The 21491-nt window shown below is 43.8% G+C and overlaps 1 protein-coding gene across 6 annotated transcripts in view; it reads right to left on the bottom strand.

Annotated features, from left to right (window-relative positions):
• Positions 1–17866, bottom strand: part of ABHD12 (abhydrolase domain containing 12, lysophospholipase) — a 69088-nt gene extending 51222 nt beyond the window's left edge. For 2 of the 6 annotated variants that reach the window (XM_060122367.1, XM_060122372.1), the window contains exon 1: positions 17521–17864. In XM_060122367.1, the coding sequence (XP_059978350.1) occupies positions 17521–17711 (191 nt within the window). In that variant the 5' untranslated portion in view covers positions 17712–17864. Of the gene's footprint in view, positions 1–17520 lie in introns of all 6 variants that reach the window. The other 4 variants (XM_060122369.1, XM_060122371.1, XM_060122370.1 and 1 more) reach the window with 3 other exon arrangements.
• Between the last annotated feature and the right edge of the window lie 3625 nt (positions 17867–21491).

Genomic DNA, 21491 nt, shown 5'->3' with positions numbered 1-21491 from the left:
TTCCAAACTCATTCTACAAGGCCAGCATCACCTTGGTACCAAAACCAGATGAGGATACCACAAAATAAGGAAAACAGAGGCCAATATCCCTGATGAACACTGATGTAAAAATCTTCAATAAAATATTAGCAAAATGAATTCAACAATACATCAAAAAGATCATACACCATAATCAAGTGGGATTTATCCCATGGATGCAGGGTGTTTCAATATCCAGAAATCAATGTGATACACCACATAACAAATTGAAAAATAAAAATCATATGATCATCTTAATAGATGCAGAAAAAGCTTTTGACAAAATCCAATACCCATTTATGATAAAAACTTTCACCCAAGTTGGTATAGGGGGAACATACCTCAACATAACAAAGGCCATCTATGGTAAACCTATGCCAACATCATACAAAAAGGTGACAAGCGGAAAGCATTTCCCCTAAGATCAGGAACAAGACAAGGATGCCCACTCACCATTTTTATTCAAGATAGTATTGGAAGTCCTAGACACAGCAATCAGACAAGAAAAATGAAAAGAATCCAAATTGGAAAGGAAGCAGTAAAACTATCACTGTTTGCATATGACATGACATTATATATAAAAAAATCCTAAAGACACCACCAAAAAACCTATCAGAACTCACCAATGAATTCAGTAAAGCTTCAGGATGCAAAATAATACAAATCTGTTGCATTTCTGTACACTAATGAACTGTCAGAAAGAGAAATTAAGAAAACAACCCCATTTACAATTGCATCAAAAAGAATAAAATATCCAGGAGTAAATCTAACCAAGGAGGGAAAAGAGCTGTACCCAGAAAACTATAATACACTGATGAAAGAAACTAAAAAGAAACAAATGGAAAGATATACCATGTTCATGGATTAGAAGAATCCCAAGACAATCCACAGATTCAATGCAATCCCTACCAAATTCCAACGGAATTTTTCACAGAACTACAACAAATAATGCCCAAATTTGTATGGAAACACAAAAGAGTCCAAAATAGCCAAAATAATTTTAAGAAAGAACAAAGCTGGAGGTATCATGCTCCATTATTTCCAACTATACTACAAAGCTATAGTAATCAATACAGTATGACAACACTGTAAATCAACTATACTTCAATTTAAAAAAAAACAACAGTGGGACTTCCCTCGTGGTCCAGTGGGTAAGATTCCACAGTCCCAATGCAAGGTGCCTCAGTTCAATCCCTAGTCGGGGAAAAAGATCCCACATGCATGCCACAACTAAGAAGCCCACATGCCGCAACTAAAGATCCCGCATGCTGCAAGTAAACATGCTACAAGATCTCGCGTGCCGCAACTAAGACACAGTGCAGCCTAAACAAACAAACAAAAACAAAAAAACAGTATGATACTGGCACAAAAACAGACACATGGATCAACAGAACAGAACAGCGAGCCCAGAAATAAACCCACACTTATATGGTCAATTAATCTATGACAAAGGAGGCAAGAATATATGATGGGAAAAAGAAAGCCTCTTCAATAAACGGTGTTGGGAAAACTGGAGAGCTACATGCAAAAGAAGCGAACTGGACTACTTTCTCACACTATATACAAAAATAAATTCAAAATGCATTAATGACTTAAATGTAAGACCTGAAACCATAAACTCCTAGAAGAAAACATAGGCAGTATGCTCTCTGACATCAAATAGATATAGATATATAGATATCTCCTCAGGCAAGGGAAACAAAAGGAAAAATAAACGAATAGGACTACATCCAACTAAAAAGCTTTTGCACAGTGAAGGAAACTATCAGCAAAACAAAAAGGCACCCTACTGAATGAGAGAAGATATTTGCAAACAGTGTATTTGATAAGGGGTTAATAGCCAATATGTATAAGAACTCATACAACTAAACATTAAAAAACAAACAGCCCAATTAAAAAATGGGTCAGAGGACCCACACAGACGTTTTTCCAAAGAAGATACACAGATGGCCAACAGACACATGAAAAGATGCTTAGCATCACTAATCAACAAGTAAATGCAAATGAAAACCATGATATCACCTCACACCTGTCAGAATGACTATCATCAAAAAAGACAACAAATAACAGATGAATGGATAATGATGTGATACACACACACACACACACACACACACACACAAGACCATTATTCAGCCATTTAAAAAAAAAGAAATCTGGGAACTTCACTGGTGGCACAGTGGTTAAGAATCTGCCCACCAATGCAGGGGATATGGGTTTGAGCCCTAGTCTAGGAAGATCCCACATGCTGCGGAGCAACTAAGCCCAAGCACCACAACTACTGAAGCCCGTGTGCCTAGAGCCCATGCTCCGCAACAAAGAGTAGCCCCCATTTGCTGCAACTAGAAAAAGCCTGTGTGCAGCAACAAAGACCCAACACAGCCAAAAATAAACTTATTTTTTAAAAAAATGAAATCTGTCTTTTGCAACAACATGGAGGGACCTGAAGGTATTATGCTGAGATAAGTCAGACAGAGAAAGACAAATATCATATGATTTGTCTTGTATGTGGAATCTAAAGAAAAGAACAAACAAAACAGAAACAGACTGATAGAGAACAAATTGGTGGCTACCAGAGGGGAGGCATGTAGGGGGATAAGTGAAATAGGTTAGGGAGATTAAGAAGTACAAACTTCCAGTAAAATAAGTAAGTCACAGGGATGAAACGTACAGCACAGGGAATATAATCAATAATACTATAACTCTGTAGGGTGAGAGATGGTAGCGACTTATCATGGTGATCATTTTGTAATGTATAAAAATACTGAATCATTATGTTGTACACCTGAAACTAATATAGTAAGTCAATTATACTTCATTTATAAGGAAAGAAAGAAGGCAGGGAGGAAGGAGAAAAAAGAAAAGAGGAAAGAAAAAAGAAAAGAGAAGAGAAAAGAAAAGAGAAAAGAGAGAATAAATTCTAGGTGGACAGAGGTTTTTTGGTTTTCTTTTTTTTTTCAGTGTTTTAAATATGCTGTTCCATGGCCTTCTTTTTTTTTATCACAAGAAATCTGCTGTCACCTGCATATTTGCTTTTCTGTACATGTCTTTCTTCCTCTGGCTGCTTTTAAGATTTTTCTCTTCATCACTGGTTTTGAGTAATTTGATTATGATGTGCCTTGGTATAGTTTTCTTCCTGGTTTTTTTTTCTGTTTTGTTTTTTTTTTTTTTTGCGGTACGTGGGCCTCTCACTGTTGTGACCTCTCCCGTTGTGGAGCACAGGCTCTGGATGAGCAGGCTCAGTGGCCATGGCTCACGGGCCCAGCCGCTCCGCAGCATGTGGGATCTTCCCAGACCGGGGCACGAACCCGTGTCCCCTACATCGGCAGGCGGACTCTCAACCACTGCGCCACCAGGGAAGCCCCTTCTTCCTGTTTTTTGTGTGGGTGGTTCACTGAGTTGAGTTTACAGTTTCCATCAAGCTTGGAAAGTTTCTGGCCATTATTCTTTCACCTATTTTTTCTTTCTCTCCTGCTTCTGTGGGAACTCTAATTACCCATATATTAAGTTGCCTGAAGTTGTTCCACAGTTCAGTGCTACGTCTGAAAATTTTTTGATTCTTTTTTATGTTTCATGTTGGATAACTGAATCTTTCCTTCTACAACATCTAATCTGCCATTAATGCCCCTCAGTGTATCTTTCACTTAACACACTTGTAGTTTGTCATCTTTAGAAACTTGATTTGGGTAATCTTCATATCTTCCATGACCCTACTTAACTTTTTAAACACATGGAATATAGTTGTAATAACTGTTCTAATGTCCTTTGCTGACTGTACCATCTGTGTCAGTTCTGGATTGGTTTTCATTGATTGTTTATTCTCATTACAGGTTACATTTTCCTGTCTCCTTGCACTGTGCTCCCCAACTGTAATTCATACATTTAGATACTAACCCCAGGTGCTAAGAATGTGACTGTATTTGGAGATAGAGTCTTTAAGAGGTTAAATTAAGTTAAAATTCGGTCATTAGTGGGGACTTCCCTGGTGGTCAAGTGGGTAAGACTCTGTGTTCCCAATGCAGGGGACCTGGGTTTGATCCCTGTTCAGGAAACTAGATCCTGCATGCATACCACAACTATTAAAGAGTTCGCATGCTGCAACTAAGAGTCTGCGTGCTGCAACTAAGACCCAGCGCAGCCTAAATAAATGTATGTTAAAAAGAAAAATTGGTCATTATGGTAGGCTGTAATCCAATAAGACTGGTGTCCTTATAAGAAGAAACCTGGACAGACATGCAGAGGAAAGACCATGTAAGACACAGGGAGAACATGGACATCTACAAGCCAAGGAGAGAGGCCCCAGAAGAAACCAATGCTGCCAACACACTGATCTCCGACTTCTAGCGTCCAGAATTGTGAAAAAATAAATTTCTCTCGTTTCAGCCACCCAGTATGTAGTACTTTGTTACGGCTGCCCAAGCAAACTAATACATCTGGTAATATTTGATTAGATATGAGACATTGTGAATTTTACTTTGTTGGGTGCTGGATATTTTTATGTTCCTATAAATATTGAATCTTGTTTCAGGATGCAGTGAATTGGAAACAGTTTGATTCTTCTGGGTTTTGTTTTTATGATTTGTTAGGTGGGTCCAGAGCAGTACTCTGTCTAGGGCTAATTATTTCCCATTACTGAAGCATGACATTCCTGAGTGTTCTACCCAATGTTCAGTGAATTATGGTCTTGTTAGAGGGAACTGGAACTGTTTCATCTAAACCTTTCGGGAAGTTCTCTCCCCAGCCTCAGATAGTTTCCTCACACATGTGTGCTGAGCAGCACTATGTTGAATACTCAAGGTGTAGAGATCTCCAGATTCTCCTCTGCAGATCTCCAGAGTTCTCTCTGTACCGATGTCTCTCCCTGGTCCTCTGTCCTATAAAGTGTAGGCATGTTGGTGTCCCCAGACTCTCAGCACCTTATCCACAGCTCAGGAAGTCCACCAGGCTCCACATCAATTTCCTTGTCCCTGTGATACAGCGGGGACACTCTCACAGTAGTAAGCTGGAGTTGCTGTAGGGCTCACTTTGTTTGTCACCTCTCCAGAGACTACTGTCTCTCGTTGCCAGTGGCCAGTGTTTGGAAACCTTGTTTCATGCATTTTGTCTGGATTTTGTTGTTGTTTTAGTTATTTCAGGGTAAATTCAGTCCCTGTTACTCTATCTTCAGTGGCCAGAAGTGGAAGAACTGTATTCCTATTAAAAAGTATCTATATTTAGTTTTCACCAATTCCTCTATTACTGTAACCATCAAAATTATTAAGGAAGAGTTTTTCGCTTTATTCCATTATATTAATAGATATATTTCAAAATACATCTTATATTATATATTCCATCATATATATATGTGTACATACATACATATATATATATATATATATATTCTATTATCTCATTATATTCTCTCAGAAGGAACAAAAGAGTAAATCCAAAATTCACTCCCCAAGACTAATAGGTGGACTTCTACCTAGTTTATAGGTGGAAACCTTAAGAACAATCTTCAAACTCTTATTCAAACACAGTATTGGGAGTAATTTCACTAAACAGAATTAAAAGCTTTAAGGCCTTAATAAAATACACAAGTGCAATCCCATAAATGTCTTTGTTCCCAGAGAAGAAAACAAAAAGTCATGAGGATGTTGGCAGAGTTTAACAGCTGGGTGACCTACTGTGAAAAGGCCTTGTTCTCCTGACAGTGACGAGGATGTTTTATCACTATAGTATAGCTTGTTTTCAAGTGCTTCATACACAATTGTTTTACCTCCTGTTAAAAAACAAAATTCATCTGAGCAAACCTTAAAGATCTTATTGGCTTTATTCAACAATTCATCAATCGGGCAGCATCTCATGTAGCAAACAGAAAGGAACTCCAAGGAGCTGTACAAAATGAAAGACTTTCACAGGGAGAAGAGAGTGGGAACAAGGAAGTTTTATGAGACAACAGAAGCGAGTTATTTATTCCACGGTCACTTTCCTTTAGGAGACAACAGGGGTCTATCAGGCAGATAACCACATTAGTGCTGACCAGGTGATTCCTGATTGACTGGTTGAAGAACCCATTTCTAGGAGAGCCGAGTCTGTAATGAAGTTAAGTCTCCGTTTGGTGATGTGGGCTTATTTAGCATAAGCAACTCCATTTTGGGTCTGTTATCTTCTTCTTAAAGCTATCTTGCTTTATTTATTTAATTTGTTTTTGGCTGTGTTGGATCTTCATTGCTGCACATGGCCTTTCTCTAGTTGCGGCAAGTGGGGGCTACTCTTCGTTGCAGTGCACAGGCTTCTCATTGCAGTGGCTTCTCTTGTTGTGGAGCATGGGCTCTAGGCGCACAGGCTCAGTAATTGTGGCATGTGGGCTCAGTAGTTGTGGCTTGCGAGCTCTAGAGCGCAGGTTCAGTAGTTGTGGCTCACGGGCTTAGTTGCTCCACGGCATGTGGGATCTTGCCAGACCAGGGCTCAAACCCGTGTCTCTTGCATTGGCAGGCAGATTGTTAACCACTGCGCCACCAGGGAAGCCCTGTTTTTCTTTATAGCACTTTACCACCTCTTGAAATTTACTGTGTATTTACATGTACCTTTTTTGCTTTCCTTCTCCTTCACGAGGAGAATGTGAGCTCCACAAGGGTTGGGACCTGTCTGACTCTGTAACATTTTATCCACAGCCTCCAGCACACACTACGTCTTCAACAAGTATTTGTTAGATGAATAAAAGAATAAACATGCAAGCAATCTTCTCAATATATGTCACACTGTTAACAGTAATTATCCACGGGATAATTCCACTTTCTCAATTATATTCTGTGTTTTAAATCTGTATTAAGAAATCTTTTTTTACTTTTGTAATCAGGAAAAAAAACAAAATGAGAAGGGAACAGAGGGAAGAAGACAGGATCTCTCAAGGGCTGCCTTTCACCATGGCAGTTGCCCCCTTGCGGTGGCCTCATACCTGAAGATCCCTGCCTTGGTCCCTGCAGAATCTCCCTTGTGCTTTCTGTTGAGGCTCTGGGGCTATACTGGCAGGCTCCCAGCTGGCCTCCACTGGTGTAACAGTCCCTTCCTTCTGGAACCCAAAGCCAAGTATCCGATGTCCTAGAAGGGCAGTCTTATTTTCCTTCCCGTAGGTTCTGCCATGACATGCCTTGTCAAGGTGTGCCGTGTTCCTAAACTGTGAACATTTCTTTTCTTTTATCTACAGAAAGCTTGGTATGCCAGGGATGCATTGACAGGATGAGTTATATCCTGTCACTGAAGTGGGAGCCTAAAAGATGAGATACTGTGAAGATAAAACAGCACAAAAAATGTCAGAGCAACAAAGGATGAATGTGAGATCAGACTAATCATCTCCAGCCACACTTGCATTTTGTCTCTTCTATAGACATAATAAAAATGCTTGAAGAAACTAACACACCACTGCAAAGCAATTATACTCCAATAAAAATGTTAAAAAAAAGATACTGCCATCTTTCTTCTTTCCCAGTGCCTAGCTTGATATCAAACAAACAATAGAAGCAAGTTAACTGTTTGTTGAATACAATAATCTATGAGCACCCAACACTGACACGGCCACTTTCAGGTAGGAACCACATGATGTTCCAGGACTAGGAATGGCACAAGTCAAACATGAAAGAGTAAAGAGTCTGTGTTGTACACATTATTAGGAGAAAGAAACAGTTGAAAGTTAAAAGGCATATATCTCTTTTAGGACCCTGAACTATGGCATCCAAACGATCTGCTTCAACACTGAACATTCTTACCTTCCCATTACGAATAGTTCAGTCAATATATCTGAACCTTGGGACTTCCCTGGTGGCACAGTGGTAAAGAATGCGCCTGCCAATACAGGGGACATGGGTTCGAGCCCTGGTTCTGGAAGATACCACATGCCGTGGAGCAACTAAGCCCGTGCACCACAACTACTGACCCTGCGCTCTAGAGCCCGCGAGCCACAACTACTGAGCCCGCATGCCACAACTACTGAAGCCCACGCACCTAGAGCCCGTGCTCCGCCAGAAGAGAAGCCACCATAATGAGAAGCCCACGCACTGCAATGAAGAGTAGTCCCTGCTTGCCGCAACTAGAGCAAGTCCAAGCGCAGCAACAAAGACCCAACACAGCCAAAAATAAATAAATAAATTTATTTAAAAATATATATGTATATATATCTCTAAACCTTGTGTGGAGATCTGAAAGTGTGATAAGAACTGAAAATAACTGCAACTTTCTTTTCTTTACCCTAATGTTCAGGACAACTTTCAAGCTTTAAGGACAAACCCTAAATTGCAGCATTCCTGAGATATGCTTGTATTCCTTCATTGACACTCCTTCTCTGCCTTCATCTTTGCAAAATGAAATTCCTTCTGAAACGCCTCACACTGACACTCATCTACCCCCTTCTCTTTTTACCTTCTCAGGGAATTTCCATACCTGGTAAACAGATTACACATGATTAAGACAACTAAAGCCCATAAGTATCATCTCAAGACAAATTCTATTTAGAAACTTCTATTTGTGTATTAGCAAAACCTGAGAGGTAAGAATTCTGCCTACGCCCCACATACTCACTCTGTGTTGCCCTCCGTTCATGTTGATCTCTTCCCCACCTCCACCTCAAACCCAGCTTAACACCCCCGTCACTGGGCCATATGCAGGGCCCTCCGGGGGGCAGCTGCCCTCAGGTCCCCCAGGACCAGGCAGTACTCGGCTGTGCAGAACATACATGGCTTCTCAGACACACAAGTCACAGCTGAAACGACTTCCCATGAGAACCACTTCTGTCATCCATTTTTGCAACACCGCATGTCAAAAAGAAGAATTTCGGGCTTCCCTGGTGGCGCAGTGGTTGAGAATCTGCCTGCTAATGCAGGGGACACGGGTTCGAGCCCTGGTCTGGGAGGATCCCACATGCCGCAGAGCAACTAGGTCCGTGAGCCACAACTACTGAGCCTGCGCATCTGGAGCCTGTGCTCCACAACGAGAGGCCGCGATAGCGAGAGGCCCACGCACCGCGATGAAGAGTGGTCCCCACTTGCCACAACTAGAGATAGCCCTCGCACAGAAATGAAGACCCAACGCAGCAAAAATAAATTAATTAAGTAATAAACTCCTATCCCCAAAATCTTCTTTTTTTTTTTTTGTGGTACACGGGCCTCTCACTGTTGTGGCCTCTCCCGTTGAGGAGCACAGGCTCCAGACGTGCAGGCTCAGCGACCATGGCTCACGGGCCCAGCTGCTCCACGGCATGTGGGATCTTCCTGGACCGGGGCACAAACCCGTGTCCCCTGCATCGGCAGGCGGACTCTCAACCACTGCGCCACCAGGGAAGCCCCCCCAACATCTTCTTAAAAAGAAAAAAAAAGAAGAGTCTCTGCCAAGGAGCTTGACTGTCCGTGTTAATGAGACTTTAGCAAATAATGGTAGGAAACATCTGATTAGGTTAAGGATAGAGAGGTAAGACCAGGTCCAGGTTGAGAACTGAAAGGGAAATACCTGTAGTACCTCCTCTCCCCTTGGCACAGGGCTTTGCTCTTATTCCACAGAGAAAACAGAAGCACCCAGTAGAGAACCTCCAGTGCTCCCCACACACATCTAACCACCTCCCTGCAGCTTCACAGCACCCTTGGCCTACCTCCCTGTCTGAGGACTGCTGACTTGGCCTTGGGGTACTGGGTCCCAAAGACACCACGCCACCAGCACTCGGCATCACCAGTCTTTCCCCTCCTGGACTATCCTCAGGAGCACACCAAGGCACTCTACAGCACTGGTCAGAAACTTCCTCCTACTCCAGTTACCCACCCCCTCATTTCTGTTGCCTTTTATGGCAAAACTCCTTGGAAAAGCTATCTGCATTTCTTCTCCCTACTTCTCCCTTGAGCCACTCCATCAGGCTCTTGCCTCCACCACTCAAATTAACCACACTAACAACCACTGATCCTTATGTCTCCAAATCCAATGGCAGATCACACTCTCCTCTGCAACAGGCTTTCTTCCAATAGCTCCCTTGACCCCTTCCTCCCAGCTCTCCTCTCAGCTGCCTCCCTCCAGGTCTCCTTGGTTTGAGGCTCCCCTTCTCCAGCCCCTACCTGTCCAGGGCCCAGGCTCCAGCCCTGGGATCCTGTCGTGACTCTGAACACTACCTGCAGGCTAACGTCAGATGTTGGCCCCAGCTCTCCCCTGAACTCCAACTCCTACCTATTCCACTTGCATGTTTCATAGGCACCTCCATATGCCCCAAACCAAACTCATTTCCCACAACTGCCCCATCTCAGCACATGGCAGCTCCACTCTTCCACTGCTCAGAAGAGAACTGGTGAATCCTGTGACTCTCCTCGCTCTTTCTTACTAATCCATCAGCAAATCCTGTTGACACCTCCTTGGAAACAGATCCAGAATGCAACATTTCTCACCTCCACAGCTACCCCAGGCCCAAGTCCCCATCATCTGTTGCCTGGATGACTTCTAGCGGGTCCCCCTGCTCCTGCTGCCCTTCCAGTCTGTCTTCATCCCAGCGATCAGAGTGACATGTCAATGACATACATCATACCCAGGCACTCCTCCACTCTAAAGCAGCCAGTGGCTTCCATTCAAATGTCCCCTTATGAGAAAGGCCTCCTGTACACATGCCTCAGCTGCTCCTTACTGGCCCTACTTTCCTCCTCAAGCCCTGAGCACCTGACACAGCACATACTTGTTCGCTTGTCACCTGCCTCTGCCACCAGAAGGTAAAGTCCACAAGACATGACCCACATCCACTGCTGCAGCCTCAACACTTAGAAGAGTTACTGTACATACATCAAACTTTGCTAAATGAACAGGTGAAAAAAAAGTGCTGAATAACCAAAAAGTATTGCTTAAAAACGTTCTATTACCAACAGATGTGTTAACTGATCATGATGACAACTACATGCATGACAACTGGCTAAGAAGACATACTGTAATAGTTTGGGGGCAGGGACTTCCCCGGTGGTCCAGTGGGTAAGACTCCGTGCTCCCAATGCAGGGGGCCCAGGTTCCATCCCTGGTGGAGGAACTAGATCCCACATGCATGCCACAAATAAGAGTTCGCATGCCATAACTAAGAAGCCTGCATGCCACAACTAAAGGTCCTGTGTGCCACAATGAAGATTCAGCACAGCCAAAATAAATAAATAATAAGTTAATTAATTAACTAAAAAAATTGGGGGGCAGAAAGGGAGGGAGGGTACATTCTTCTTGACCTAAGTTAACAGAGCTTTCTCAATACTCCAACAAATAACACTAGCAATAATATTGGGGATGACCAAGATGCCACTGACTGAGTGCTCACTGTGTGCCTGGCTCTTTCATACACTGGACCCTCACCCCAATCCTATAAAGAAGATATTTTTATCCCCACATTATAGAGGAAGAAACAAACTCATAGTTAAGCAACTCACCCCAAGCCACAAACCTGAAAACACTCACTTGAGACTCAGTTTCCATTCAAGCTTTCCCCTAAAATATCAAACAATACTAAGATGGGCACCAAGCCTAAACAACGGGTCCTTCTACTAACTGGACACCTCAGGCTGGGTTTCCTGGCATCACACTTCCCTGTGTCAGCAGCCCGTGTCCTCACTGACACTCCAGACCCTGGCCCTCAGTTCAGGAAGAGACAAATGACCTACCCACTCTCCATGTGGACACCCAAGTTCTGTGGCATCATGTCCAGGTGAAAAGCATTGACTTAATCTGTCAGTTTTCAAGGTAACATTGCAGTTAAAGTTTTCCCATAGACTGCATTTGGAAGGATCCTCCTCCTCCTCCTAGTAGGAGGAGGAGGAGGATCATGAGTCTGGAAAGGCATCCTGTCTCCTCTGCTGTCAGCAGAACCCTGAGAAGATGACCCATCTTCTAAGCCTCTTTCCAAGGTTACCTCTGTGATACGTATCTTCTGGAGATTTTAATCTCCTGCATTTGAGCAGTGTATGCTCAACATTACTGTAGAAGACAGACACTCCCTTGAGAAGGGAGAGTATATGCTGGCTGAAAGGAACTGGGAAACAAGCAGAGATACAGGACACTAATCTCACCAAAAAGGTGTGAAATCCCAGGGTCCCGGGTCCAGGGCTGGAATGTGTCCCTGATAAGATAAACTACAACTGGGAAGAGAGGGACCAAGTTGGGGGCCCCATTTGAGGCACCATAACAAAGCCTGCCCCCCTGCTTGTCATGGTCCAGGCACAGACTCTACTCTGGGGAGTGGGAGGAGAAGGGGGATGGAGAAAAGCAGACTTTAAGGACAAAAGCTAGCTCCGAGACAGACATTCACCTTGGTCACCCGCCTTTCTAGGTTATGGTGAAGCCATCAGCAGCCCTGCATGAAGTTCCTTCTTTTGGATCAAGAAGGAACCAAGGGTGATGCCTGAGTTCTTCTGTATTTACAAAGGTCATCGGCTGTGAAATCTCCCAGGCGGTCCACTGATCTCCGTTATCTGGCAGACCGGGCCTGTGAGTTGACAGTCAAAGGACAGTCTAGTTGACTGAAACAGAGACCTATACATCTCATTACTGCCTCCTTAGGCCCAATTTAGACCACTTATGCCTTTATTGCATATTGCCAAGAACTCCAAGATTACAGAAAAGAAAATGAAAGGCCCACAGAATCCCTCACTTGCCTCCTTGTACCAGACATACGCAAAGCAAAAATAGTATCCAGTCCCTCCTCTTATGGAGTACACAGTTGACATGTAAGTCAGATAAACATTTACCTTCAAAAATAACCCTTTAGGGCTTCCCTGGTGGCACAGTGGTTGAGAGTCCGCCTGCCGATGCAGGGGACATGGGTTTGTGCCCCGGTCCGGGAAGATCCCACATGCCGCGGAGAAGCTGGGCCCGTGAGCCATGGCCGCTGAGCCCGCGCGTCTGGAGCCTGTGCTCCGCAACGGGAGAGGCCACAACAGTAAGAAGCCCGCGTACCGCAAAAAAAAAAAAAAAATAATAACCCTTTAGTCCAACAATTAAAACAAACCAAAAGGAAACTATACTCAGTATGTTGTAATAACCTATAAGGGAAAAGAATCTGAAAAAGAACATATATATATATATATATATATATATATATATATATGAATCACTTTGCTGTACAACTGAAACACAACATTGTAAATCAACTATACTTCAATTAAAACACACACACACACACACACACACACACACAGACTTCCCTGGTGGTCCAGGGGTTAAGAATCCGCCTTCCAATGCAGGGGACACGGGTTCGATCCCTGGTCAGGGAACTAAGATCCCACATGCCCTGGGGCAATTAAGCCCGCACACCACAACTACTGAGCCCACAAGCCGCAACTAGACAGAAGCCCATGTGCCCCAACTAAGACCCAAGGCAGCCAAATAAATAAATAAATAAAATTAAAAACACACACACAAACTGGTTTTGGTTTTGTTTTCCCTCCAAGGTTGTTGTTTTCATCTGAATTAGTTGCCAGCAACATTTAAAAAGTTAGAGATCACAGATGCAGGCTTACACCCAGCTTACTCTTCAGGAAAGACTGGAAGATCTGGCTGTCCTGGAACCACATTCCTGCTGGGGAGCAACAGGAGAGACTGCAGTAGCTGCTGCCCCCTTCAGATAGAACACGTTCTCTCCATCCTGGCCTCCCAGAATAATAAACAAAAAAAGGTTTACTTTGGGAAAAAATATTTTTTTATTTAAGACAAAATCCACTTTACTCTGTGTGTGTGTGTGTGTGTGTGTGTGTGTGTATTAGAGCAAGAAAAAAGGGGAAAAAAGTGTAAGTATATAAAATAGGAAACAAGACTAGAGAACAGCCCCAGGTACAGAGGAAAAAGCTAGATATAAAAGATGATTTACTATAAACATATAAATAACCAAAACCGAACCCAGGAAGAGAGAGCAAATCTAAGAAACTATAATAGTTATCAAAGTGCTATATTCTAAAAAAAGGCACCACACTTAGGTAGTTTTACAGGTGAATTCTACCAAAATTTAAAGAAAGAGATCATTTCAAAAGTGTTTAAACTGGCTAAAGAAGAGAAAGAGAAAACTTTTAATAAAGCTATAGAAAACACTAAAACAACTTGGTAAAGACGGCATTGAACAAGAAAATTACAGACTAGTCTCACAAATAATGGTGTAAAATATTAATAAATAGAATCTGTCTACACCATAAGAGTTATCATTGGGCTTCCCTGGTGGCGCAGTGATTGGGAGTCCGCCTGCCGATGCAGGGGACGCGGGTTCATGCCCCGGTCCAGGAAGATCCCACATGCCGCGGAGCGGCTGGGCCCGTGAGCCATGGCCGCTGAGCCTGCACGTCCAGAGCCTGTGCTCTACAGCGGGAGAGGCCACAACAGTGAGAGGCCCACGTGCCGCAAAAAAAAAAAAAAAAGAGTTATCATTGATGACTCAATAATGATGATTCAATAAGATAAAATGATGATTCAATATTATAAAATCTATTACTACAACTCAGCATACTAACAGGTCAAGAGACAAAATTTATATAATTTCACAGATGCTAAAACAGCATTTGATAAAATTCAACAACCATTTTTGACTTAAAAAATGACAAAACAGCAACACACCCCTTATTAAAATAACTAACATGGCACAAACACTAAAAGAACTCTCTTTAAAGTCAGGATACCCAGTATCATCCCTATTATTCAACCTCGTTCTGGAAATACAATGTAACCAAAAAAGAGAAAGAAACAAAAGACATAAGAAAGTAGAAACGAGACAAAATTCTTATTATTTGCAGCTGACATGATAGTATACCTGGAAAATTCGAGAAACAACTGCAAAAACTACTTGAAACTAAGATTATGTAAGTTGCTAGTTACAGAAGTAATAAATACAACCAGTTACAATATGTAATATAAGAAAATATTCTATTTTCAATAACAACAGAAAGATAAAATAACTAGGAATAAACTTAAGAAATGTACAGGATTTTAAAACTGACTTAAAAAGACATTTCTGAGACAGGGAAATGTATGTGTAGACTGGATATCAGATAATATTAAATTAATTACAGATTATAAATTGTTAATTTTGACACAATATGATAATAGCTTTGGGGTTAGATATATTTCAAAAAGTCCTTATTTGTTCATGATATACTGCGAAATATTTATGGATGAAATCATTTGCTTTAAAATAGCCTAGTCCCCCACCATACTAAAAATGGAGGGGAGGAGGAAGAGATGATTCAAGATTGGCAAAACATGGAAAACTATTGACTATTCATTATATTATATTATACTGTCTCCTCTACTTTTGTATATTTGAACACGTGCACAATAGAAAGTTAAAAGAAATGTGCAGGAGGACCCAAACAAAGGCGGATCATTAAAGACGTAAATAATCCCAAAGATGTATAACGAGCTTAGAAAAACACACAAAAATTGCCACCTAACCATTAAGAAATGCAAATTAAAGTTACAAATCAGATGTCATTTTCATCAATCAAGTAGAAAAAGATCAAAATATCTGGTAATGTTCACTATTGGGGGGCAGGCAACTGACACTACTGGAGGGCGTGTCAGTACAACTTCTTGGGAGTGCACTTTGGCCTTTGCTTTCAAAGTCATAAACACACATCCCTTGGCTCAGCAATTCCAATTCTAGGTATCTATTCTAGATATTCATTCACCAAGTATTTTCTCCCACCTACTATGTGCCAGGCCCTGGAGACAGACGCTGAGAGAAAAATTGTCCCTGCTCTCAGAGGGCTTCCGTTCTCGTGAAGGAGACTACCCACAAAGCAAGTCAAGTGTGCAGGCAATCACACCGTCAGCTAAGGCAGCGGTCCCCAACCTTTCTGGCACCAGGCACCAGTTTCATGGAAGACAGTTTTTCCACGGAAAGGAGGGGGATGGTTTCAGGCAGTAATGTGAGTGATGGGCGGGGATGGTTCAGGTGGTAATGCGAGTAATGGGGAGTGATGGGGAGTGGAAGATGAAGCTTCGCCTGGCCTCCCGCTGCTCTGCTCACCTGCTGTGTGGCCTGGGGACCACAGGGGACCCCTGAGCTAAGGGATAAGTGCGATGAAGAAACAAGTAAACAGAATAGGGGGGTTGGGGGCGGCAGGAAGGCTATTTTGGATATGCTGGTCTGGGAAGGCCTCTCTGAAGAGGTGACAGTAAAGCAGAGACCTGGTTGAAGGAGAAGACGCAGCAGGAGAACATCCAGGAGAGCATTTCAGGCAATAGGGAAGGAAGCCATGGGCTGACACACAAATTTGGCCTTCCCGCCCTCTGCTTTTCTTTTTATTCCCGTAACAGCCTTTTGTTTATCCAAAGGATATGGCACCACTTGAATGTCTCTCTTTGTCTTCAACTCAAAAATAAAAATAATCAGATCCTTTTAATACAGTACATCTTTCAAGGAAGGTGCCAGGCCAGCACTGTTTCCCCAAACATTGTGCATCACAACTTGATTTCTTCAGAGGAAGAGTTCCCAACCTATCTAAGTGCTATGTCAAGCTTGTTACTAAAAGTGCATTAAAGCCAGTTGTGAGTTTTTAATGCAGATAAACCTTTCCACAGAACAGCTTAGTTTCACAAAAGATACTCACCAGTTGCTAGATAATTTTACACAAAAACAAAAATATTGTCAGTCCCTGAACTTCTGGCAGGACTGGGAACCACTGACTTAGAGAGGTATATAGTTTAATTTCATGATCTTTCAGGCAATGCAGTTGATGTTTTTAGGGGCTATTTGGATAAATATTTTACACGGAAGTGGCCAGTGTCAATTAAGGGCATTCCAGTTGACCCCAAAATAAGTGACTCTGCTACAACACCTGAGAACATTACATACTAACTTCTTCAAACACCACTGAAACATCAAGACTTCAAAACTGCCATGAGTGATACGTTCTACAAACAGCCAGACTATGGGGAGAGACTTGCCCGCGTGAAATATGCCCCTATCCCAACTGTGAGATTAATTTAACATAAACGCATTCATCTCCCCAAAGGGAGACCGAAAATAACCAGGTGACTTCCGGACGGGACGGAGATTCCCAAGGAGACGACTCCTGCGGACACATTCCACGTACCACCAGTCAGGTGCTCGCGAACGCCGGGCTTCCCCCCACCCCCTCGACAGCCGAGGATGCGGTGCACTCCATGTCCCTGCACACGGCCGACCCCTCAACCGTCCCCGAGGGACCGGCAGCTTCGAGCAGAGGGTGCCGCGGAGACTCAGGCACCGGTGAGCTGCCCACCCGGCGAGAGGGACGATGGGTCGGAGTCGGACGCAGAGCAGGTCGGAGCGGAGTCGGCGCTCCCGGGCGTCCAGGAGCTCGCCACCCTCGTCGAGAGGCGCTCACCTGCCGGTCACTGGAGGGCCCCCCCAGGCCCGCCCGAGAAGGAAGGGGGCGCGGGGGCCAGAGGGGAACCACAGGGGAGGCACCCGGGGACGCCCGGAGAGGGTCGGGGGGCACGCGGGGTGGAGGGCAAGTAGCTCCGGAGGGTTGTGGGTCCCGGGCCGCCTCCGCCGCTCCTCACCTGCCCAGCGCCCGCTTCATGCCTGCGTCGGCGGCGCAGCGCGGCTCGGCCGGCCCGGGGCCCGCCAGGTACAGGTTCTGCTTCAGGCGACAGTCGGCGTCCAGCGCCGCGGCGGCCGAGCCGGCGGAGGACGAGCCCGAGGCGGCGTGGCGCTCATGCTCCAGGGCGACTGACTCGGTCCGCTTCCTCATCCCGTGGCCAGCACCGCCGGCCTCACCCTCGCCCCGGGCCTCGCCACCCGCCGCCGCTCAGGGGAGCAGCCGCTCAGGTGAGCCACCACCGCCGCCGCCGCTTGGAGCCCGCCGCCCTGACGTCCCTGCCGGCCGGGGTCGGGGCGGGGCCGGTGGCCTCCCTGCGCTGATTGGCCAGCGCTGAGTGGCTGTAGGCGGGTACGCCGGCCGGGGCCCCCTACCCGGCGCCCGGCGCGCCCAACATCCCCAGCGGCGATCGCAGCCATCTTGGACACGGGCAAACGAAGCCGCAAGGCGCGTCACCGTTCGGGCGCGGCTGACTGGCGGAGTAGCGCTGGGAAGGGGTCGGGCTAGGTCAGACACGAGGCCGCCTGGTGCCCACTGCAGCGGCCCAAAGGGTACTCCGCACATATCCCCGGCTCTCTGACTCCCCCAACAGTGGAAACCCCCGAAAAGGTTTTATAAGAATTTACACAACAAAAAGAAAAAGGTGACATGACAATTCTGTCCTAATAATGATTTATAACTATTTTCCCACAAGGACTTTTCTTTAAAAAATATGTGATCTGGTAGTTTTGTTTTTTAATTTGAAACAGAAATGTATAGATATTTCTTTTTTTTTTCTTTTGGGCCGAACGTTTGAAAACTGAGCTGCTTAAAATTTTTACTTTTTTAAAAAAACAGTATTAGATTTTAGATTTTTATAAAGCAGAACTAGCTGTTGGGGGAAGAATCCATTTCACAAATTCCCACTTGTGAAACACAAATTAAGTACTAATTCAACCCATCCTAAAAACAGAAAGGAAAGAGCAGTTTCACCTATTCAGTTTTATAGCTTTGGCTTTCTTTAATATGGCATTATTTTATTTTTTTTACAAATAATGTACAACCAAGAGATTCGCTTATTTATTCCAAAGACTTGTAATTTCAACATTTGTGCCAGTGAAAACTATTGGCAACTGATAACTTAAGATCAATTAGAAACGTCTTTAGAAATTCAATAGCTCCTTATATTAGCTTTGTAATGATACTTAGAAATTGCAAAAGAATTTCACTGACCATATTACTAAATATCACAACCAGCATTCATATTTGTCCAAATATACTTTTGGTGAATTCTTTAAAGTAATGTAGAAGCACATACTGGAGACTGGGAATCCAGAAAATAAAGTGTAAAACATTTTTTTACTCTATCACTCACTAAATCCTTTCCAATCAATAGAAAAACAAAAAAGCTAGGAAGGGAGGGCTGGAAAGAAGAGAGTAAGGGGTACTGAGTCTTTCTTGCTGGTATTAGGCCTTGCTCCAGTCCTCAACTCTTGGTCCACACTCACTCTATAAGTAATCTTATCCAGGCTCTAATCTTATCCAGGTCACCCTACAATGGGGACACCTACATTTGTATCTCCAGTCCACACCTCTTCCTTGAACTCCAGGCTCCTCTATCTAGTGGTCTACTCATCCACTCTGACATCCAACAGGCACCTAAAATCATGTTCAAAGCTGAGCTCTCAGCTCTTCTCCCACCCCAGCTCCATCCATAACCTTCCCCACCTCCAGAATGCTCCCAGCTCCATCCATAGCCTTCCCCACCTCCAGAATGCTAAGTCCATCCTTACAGTTCCTCAGGCCAAAGCCTTTGAGTCATCCTTGATTCCTCCCTTCTCATGACACAGAAGGTCTATCACCAAGCCTGGTCAGCTCTCCTTTCAAAATCTATCCAGGATCAACCACTTCTCACCACCTCCACCATGGGCCAAAGTGCCATAATCCCTCACTTGGATTCTTATAATAGCCTAAATGGTCTCCTGCCTCACTTCTGTCTACTTAATCCAGTGGCCACAAAGGTCTTTTTAAAAACTCTAGATCCAGTTCTGTCACTTATTTGCTCAAAACACTTCAATGGCTCCCCACCTCGTGGAAACTAAAACCGAAAGCTTATGAAATGGGCCAACGGGCCTACTTGACTTGGCCTCAGCCACTGCTCAGCCCTCACTCTGTTCTCAGCCACCAGCCTCTCTCTAGCTCACCCTGCTCCCGTAGCACTGCCTCCTTGCTGAGGCAGGGGCCCCAGGGTGTGGGTGGCATGTACATGAGTCATCATATCCACATGGCTAACTCCCTTCCACTTTAGGTCTGTGCCTTCTCTGAACACTAACTCGAAACCTTCAGGCCCTCTCACTGTCACAGTTCACCTTCCCTGACTTACACTCTTTTTTTTTTTTAATTTTTATTGGAGTATAGTTGCTTTACACCATTGTGTTAGTTTCTGCTGTACAGCAAGATGAATCAGTTAGTGGTATACATATATCCACTCTTTTTTAGATTTCCTTCCCATTTAGGTCACCACAGATCATTGAGCAGAGTTCCCCATGCTAAACAACAGGTTCTCATTAGTTATCTATTTTATACATATATGCCCTGACTATTTTATACATATATGCCCTGACTTACACTCTTCTTAGCACTTTTCACCAATATATTTGTCATCAGTATATCTGTATCTGCGTATTGCTGTTTCCCACACTAGAACTTAGACTCTGACGGCAGGGACTTTGCTGCTTTATCTTCAGTGTCTAGAACAATGCTGAATATGCACTTCATAAATATCTGCTGAAGGAATAATGAATCATCACAAACCCCCAGAAGTGGGTACTACTGCCCCCACTGTATAGGTAAGGAAGTGAGTCTCAGGCCTGAGGTCTGAAATTGAAAAGGTTTATGGCAAAGAAAGGTTGTGGATACTGGTGTTCCTTGGATTACACTATAGAATTGTGTATTTGATAAAAACACTTAGCTAAATTATCCATTACTGTAGAGCTGGGAAGGAAAGGTCACTCAACGTAAGGATAAGATTCAGAGGCTTTGTAGACCATTCCCAGGCTCATTTCTCAGACCACACATCTACTGTATCTATACTTGCAAAAGAGGAACAAAGCTTCTAGGGTTAGATAGAATGGATCCAAGTAACGTTGTTTGTTTATTTTATTTATTTATTGGCCGCTTGGCATGTGGGATCTTAGTTCCTGACCAGAGATGGAACCAGCGCCCCCTGCAGTGGAAGCGTGGATTCTTAACCACTGGACTTCCAGAGAAGTCCAAAGTAACACTGTTTTAAAAAAAAAAAAAAAGCCACGGGAATTCCCTGGTGGTCCAGTGGTTAGGACTCTGCGCACTTCCACTGCAGGGGGCATGGGTTTGAGAACTAAGACCCCCGCATGTCACATCGCGGGGCCAAAAAAAAAAAAAAAGCCAAATAAAACGAATTGTTTCCATAGCAGTAATTCCCACCTTTGATTCTATATGGTTATGAAAATTTCCGTCATCATCTCGGCGGGAATATGGCTATGTGTATTCATGTTAATCAAGGGCAATCCCCAACCACCACCTTGTGAGTTATTGTACACGTTTTTAAATGACTGATTTAATATCAAATGTAGTACGGTGGAGTTGAAGGCTTAAATACAGGGTCTGTCACTTTACGAACTGTGTGATCTTGGGCAAGTTCTCTAACTTCTGTTTTCTAATCAGTACCAAGAGTATTAATAACCACTTTAAGGATAATCGTGAGAACTAGGTGAAGTATGTCACAGTCCCTAGCACACAAGCGATACCCAATAAAAGTTGTTTTCCCTTTACCATCACACAAACAAACCCACACTGCAAAACCGAACAGACGCAACGCTGGGTGCTAACATCACTGCACACCTTTGCCGGGTCTGCCTTCTAGACCGCATCGTGCGCGTCCCCGTTAACCTAAACGAGAATGAATGAATCCAA

This window comes from Lagenorhynchus albirostris, chromosome 15, assembly GCF_949774975.1.
Source record: "Lagenorhynchus albirostris chromosome 15, mLagAlb1.1, whole genome shotgun sequence".
Lineage (NCBI taxonomy): Eukaryota > Metazoa > Chordata > Mammalia > Artiodactyla > Delphinidae > Lagenorhynchus > Lagenorhynchus albirostris.
The sequence above is the reverse complement of the archived record's forward strand: the minus strand, read 5'-3'. Positions and strand labels throughout refer to the sequence as shown.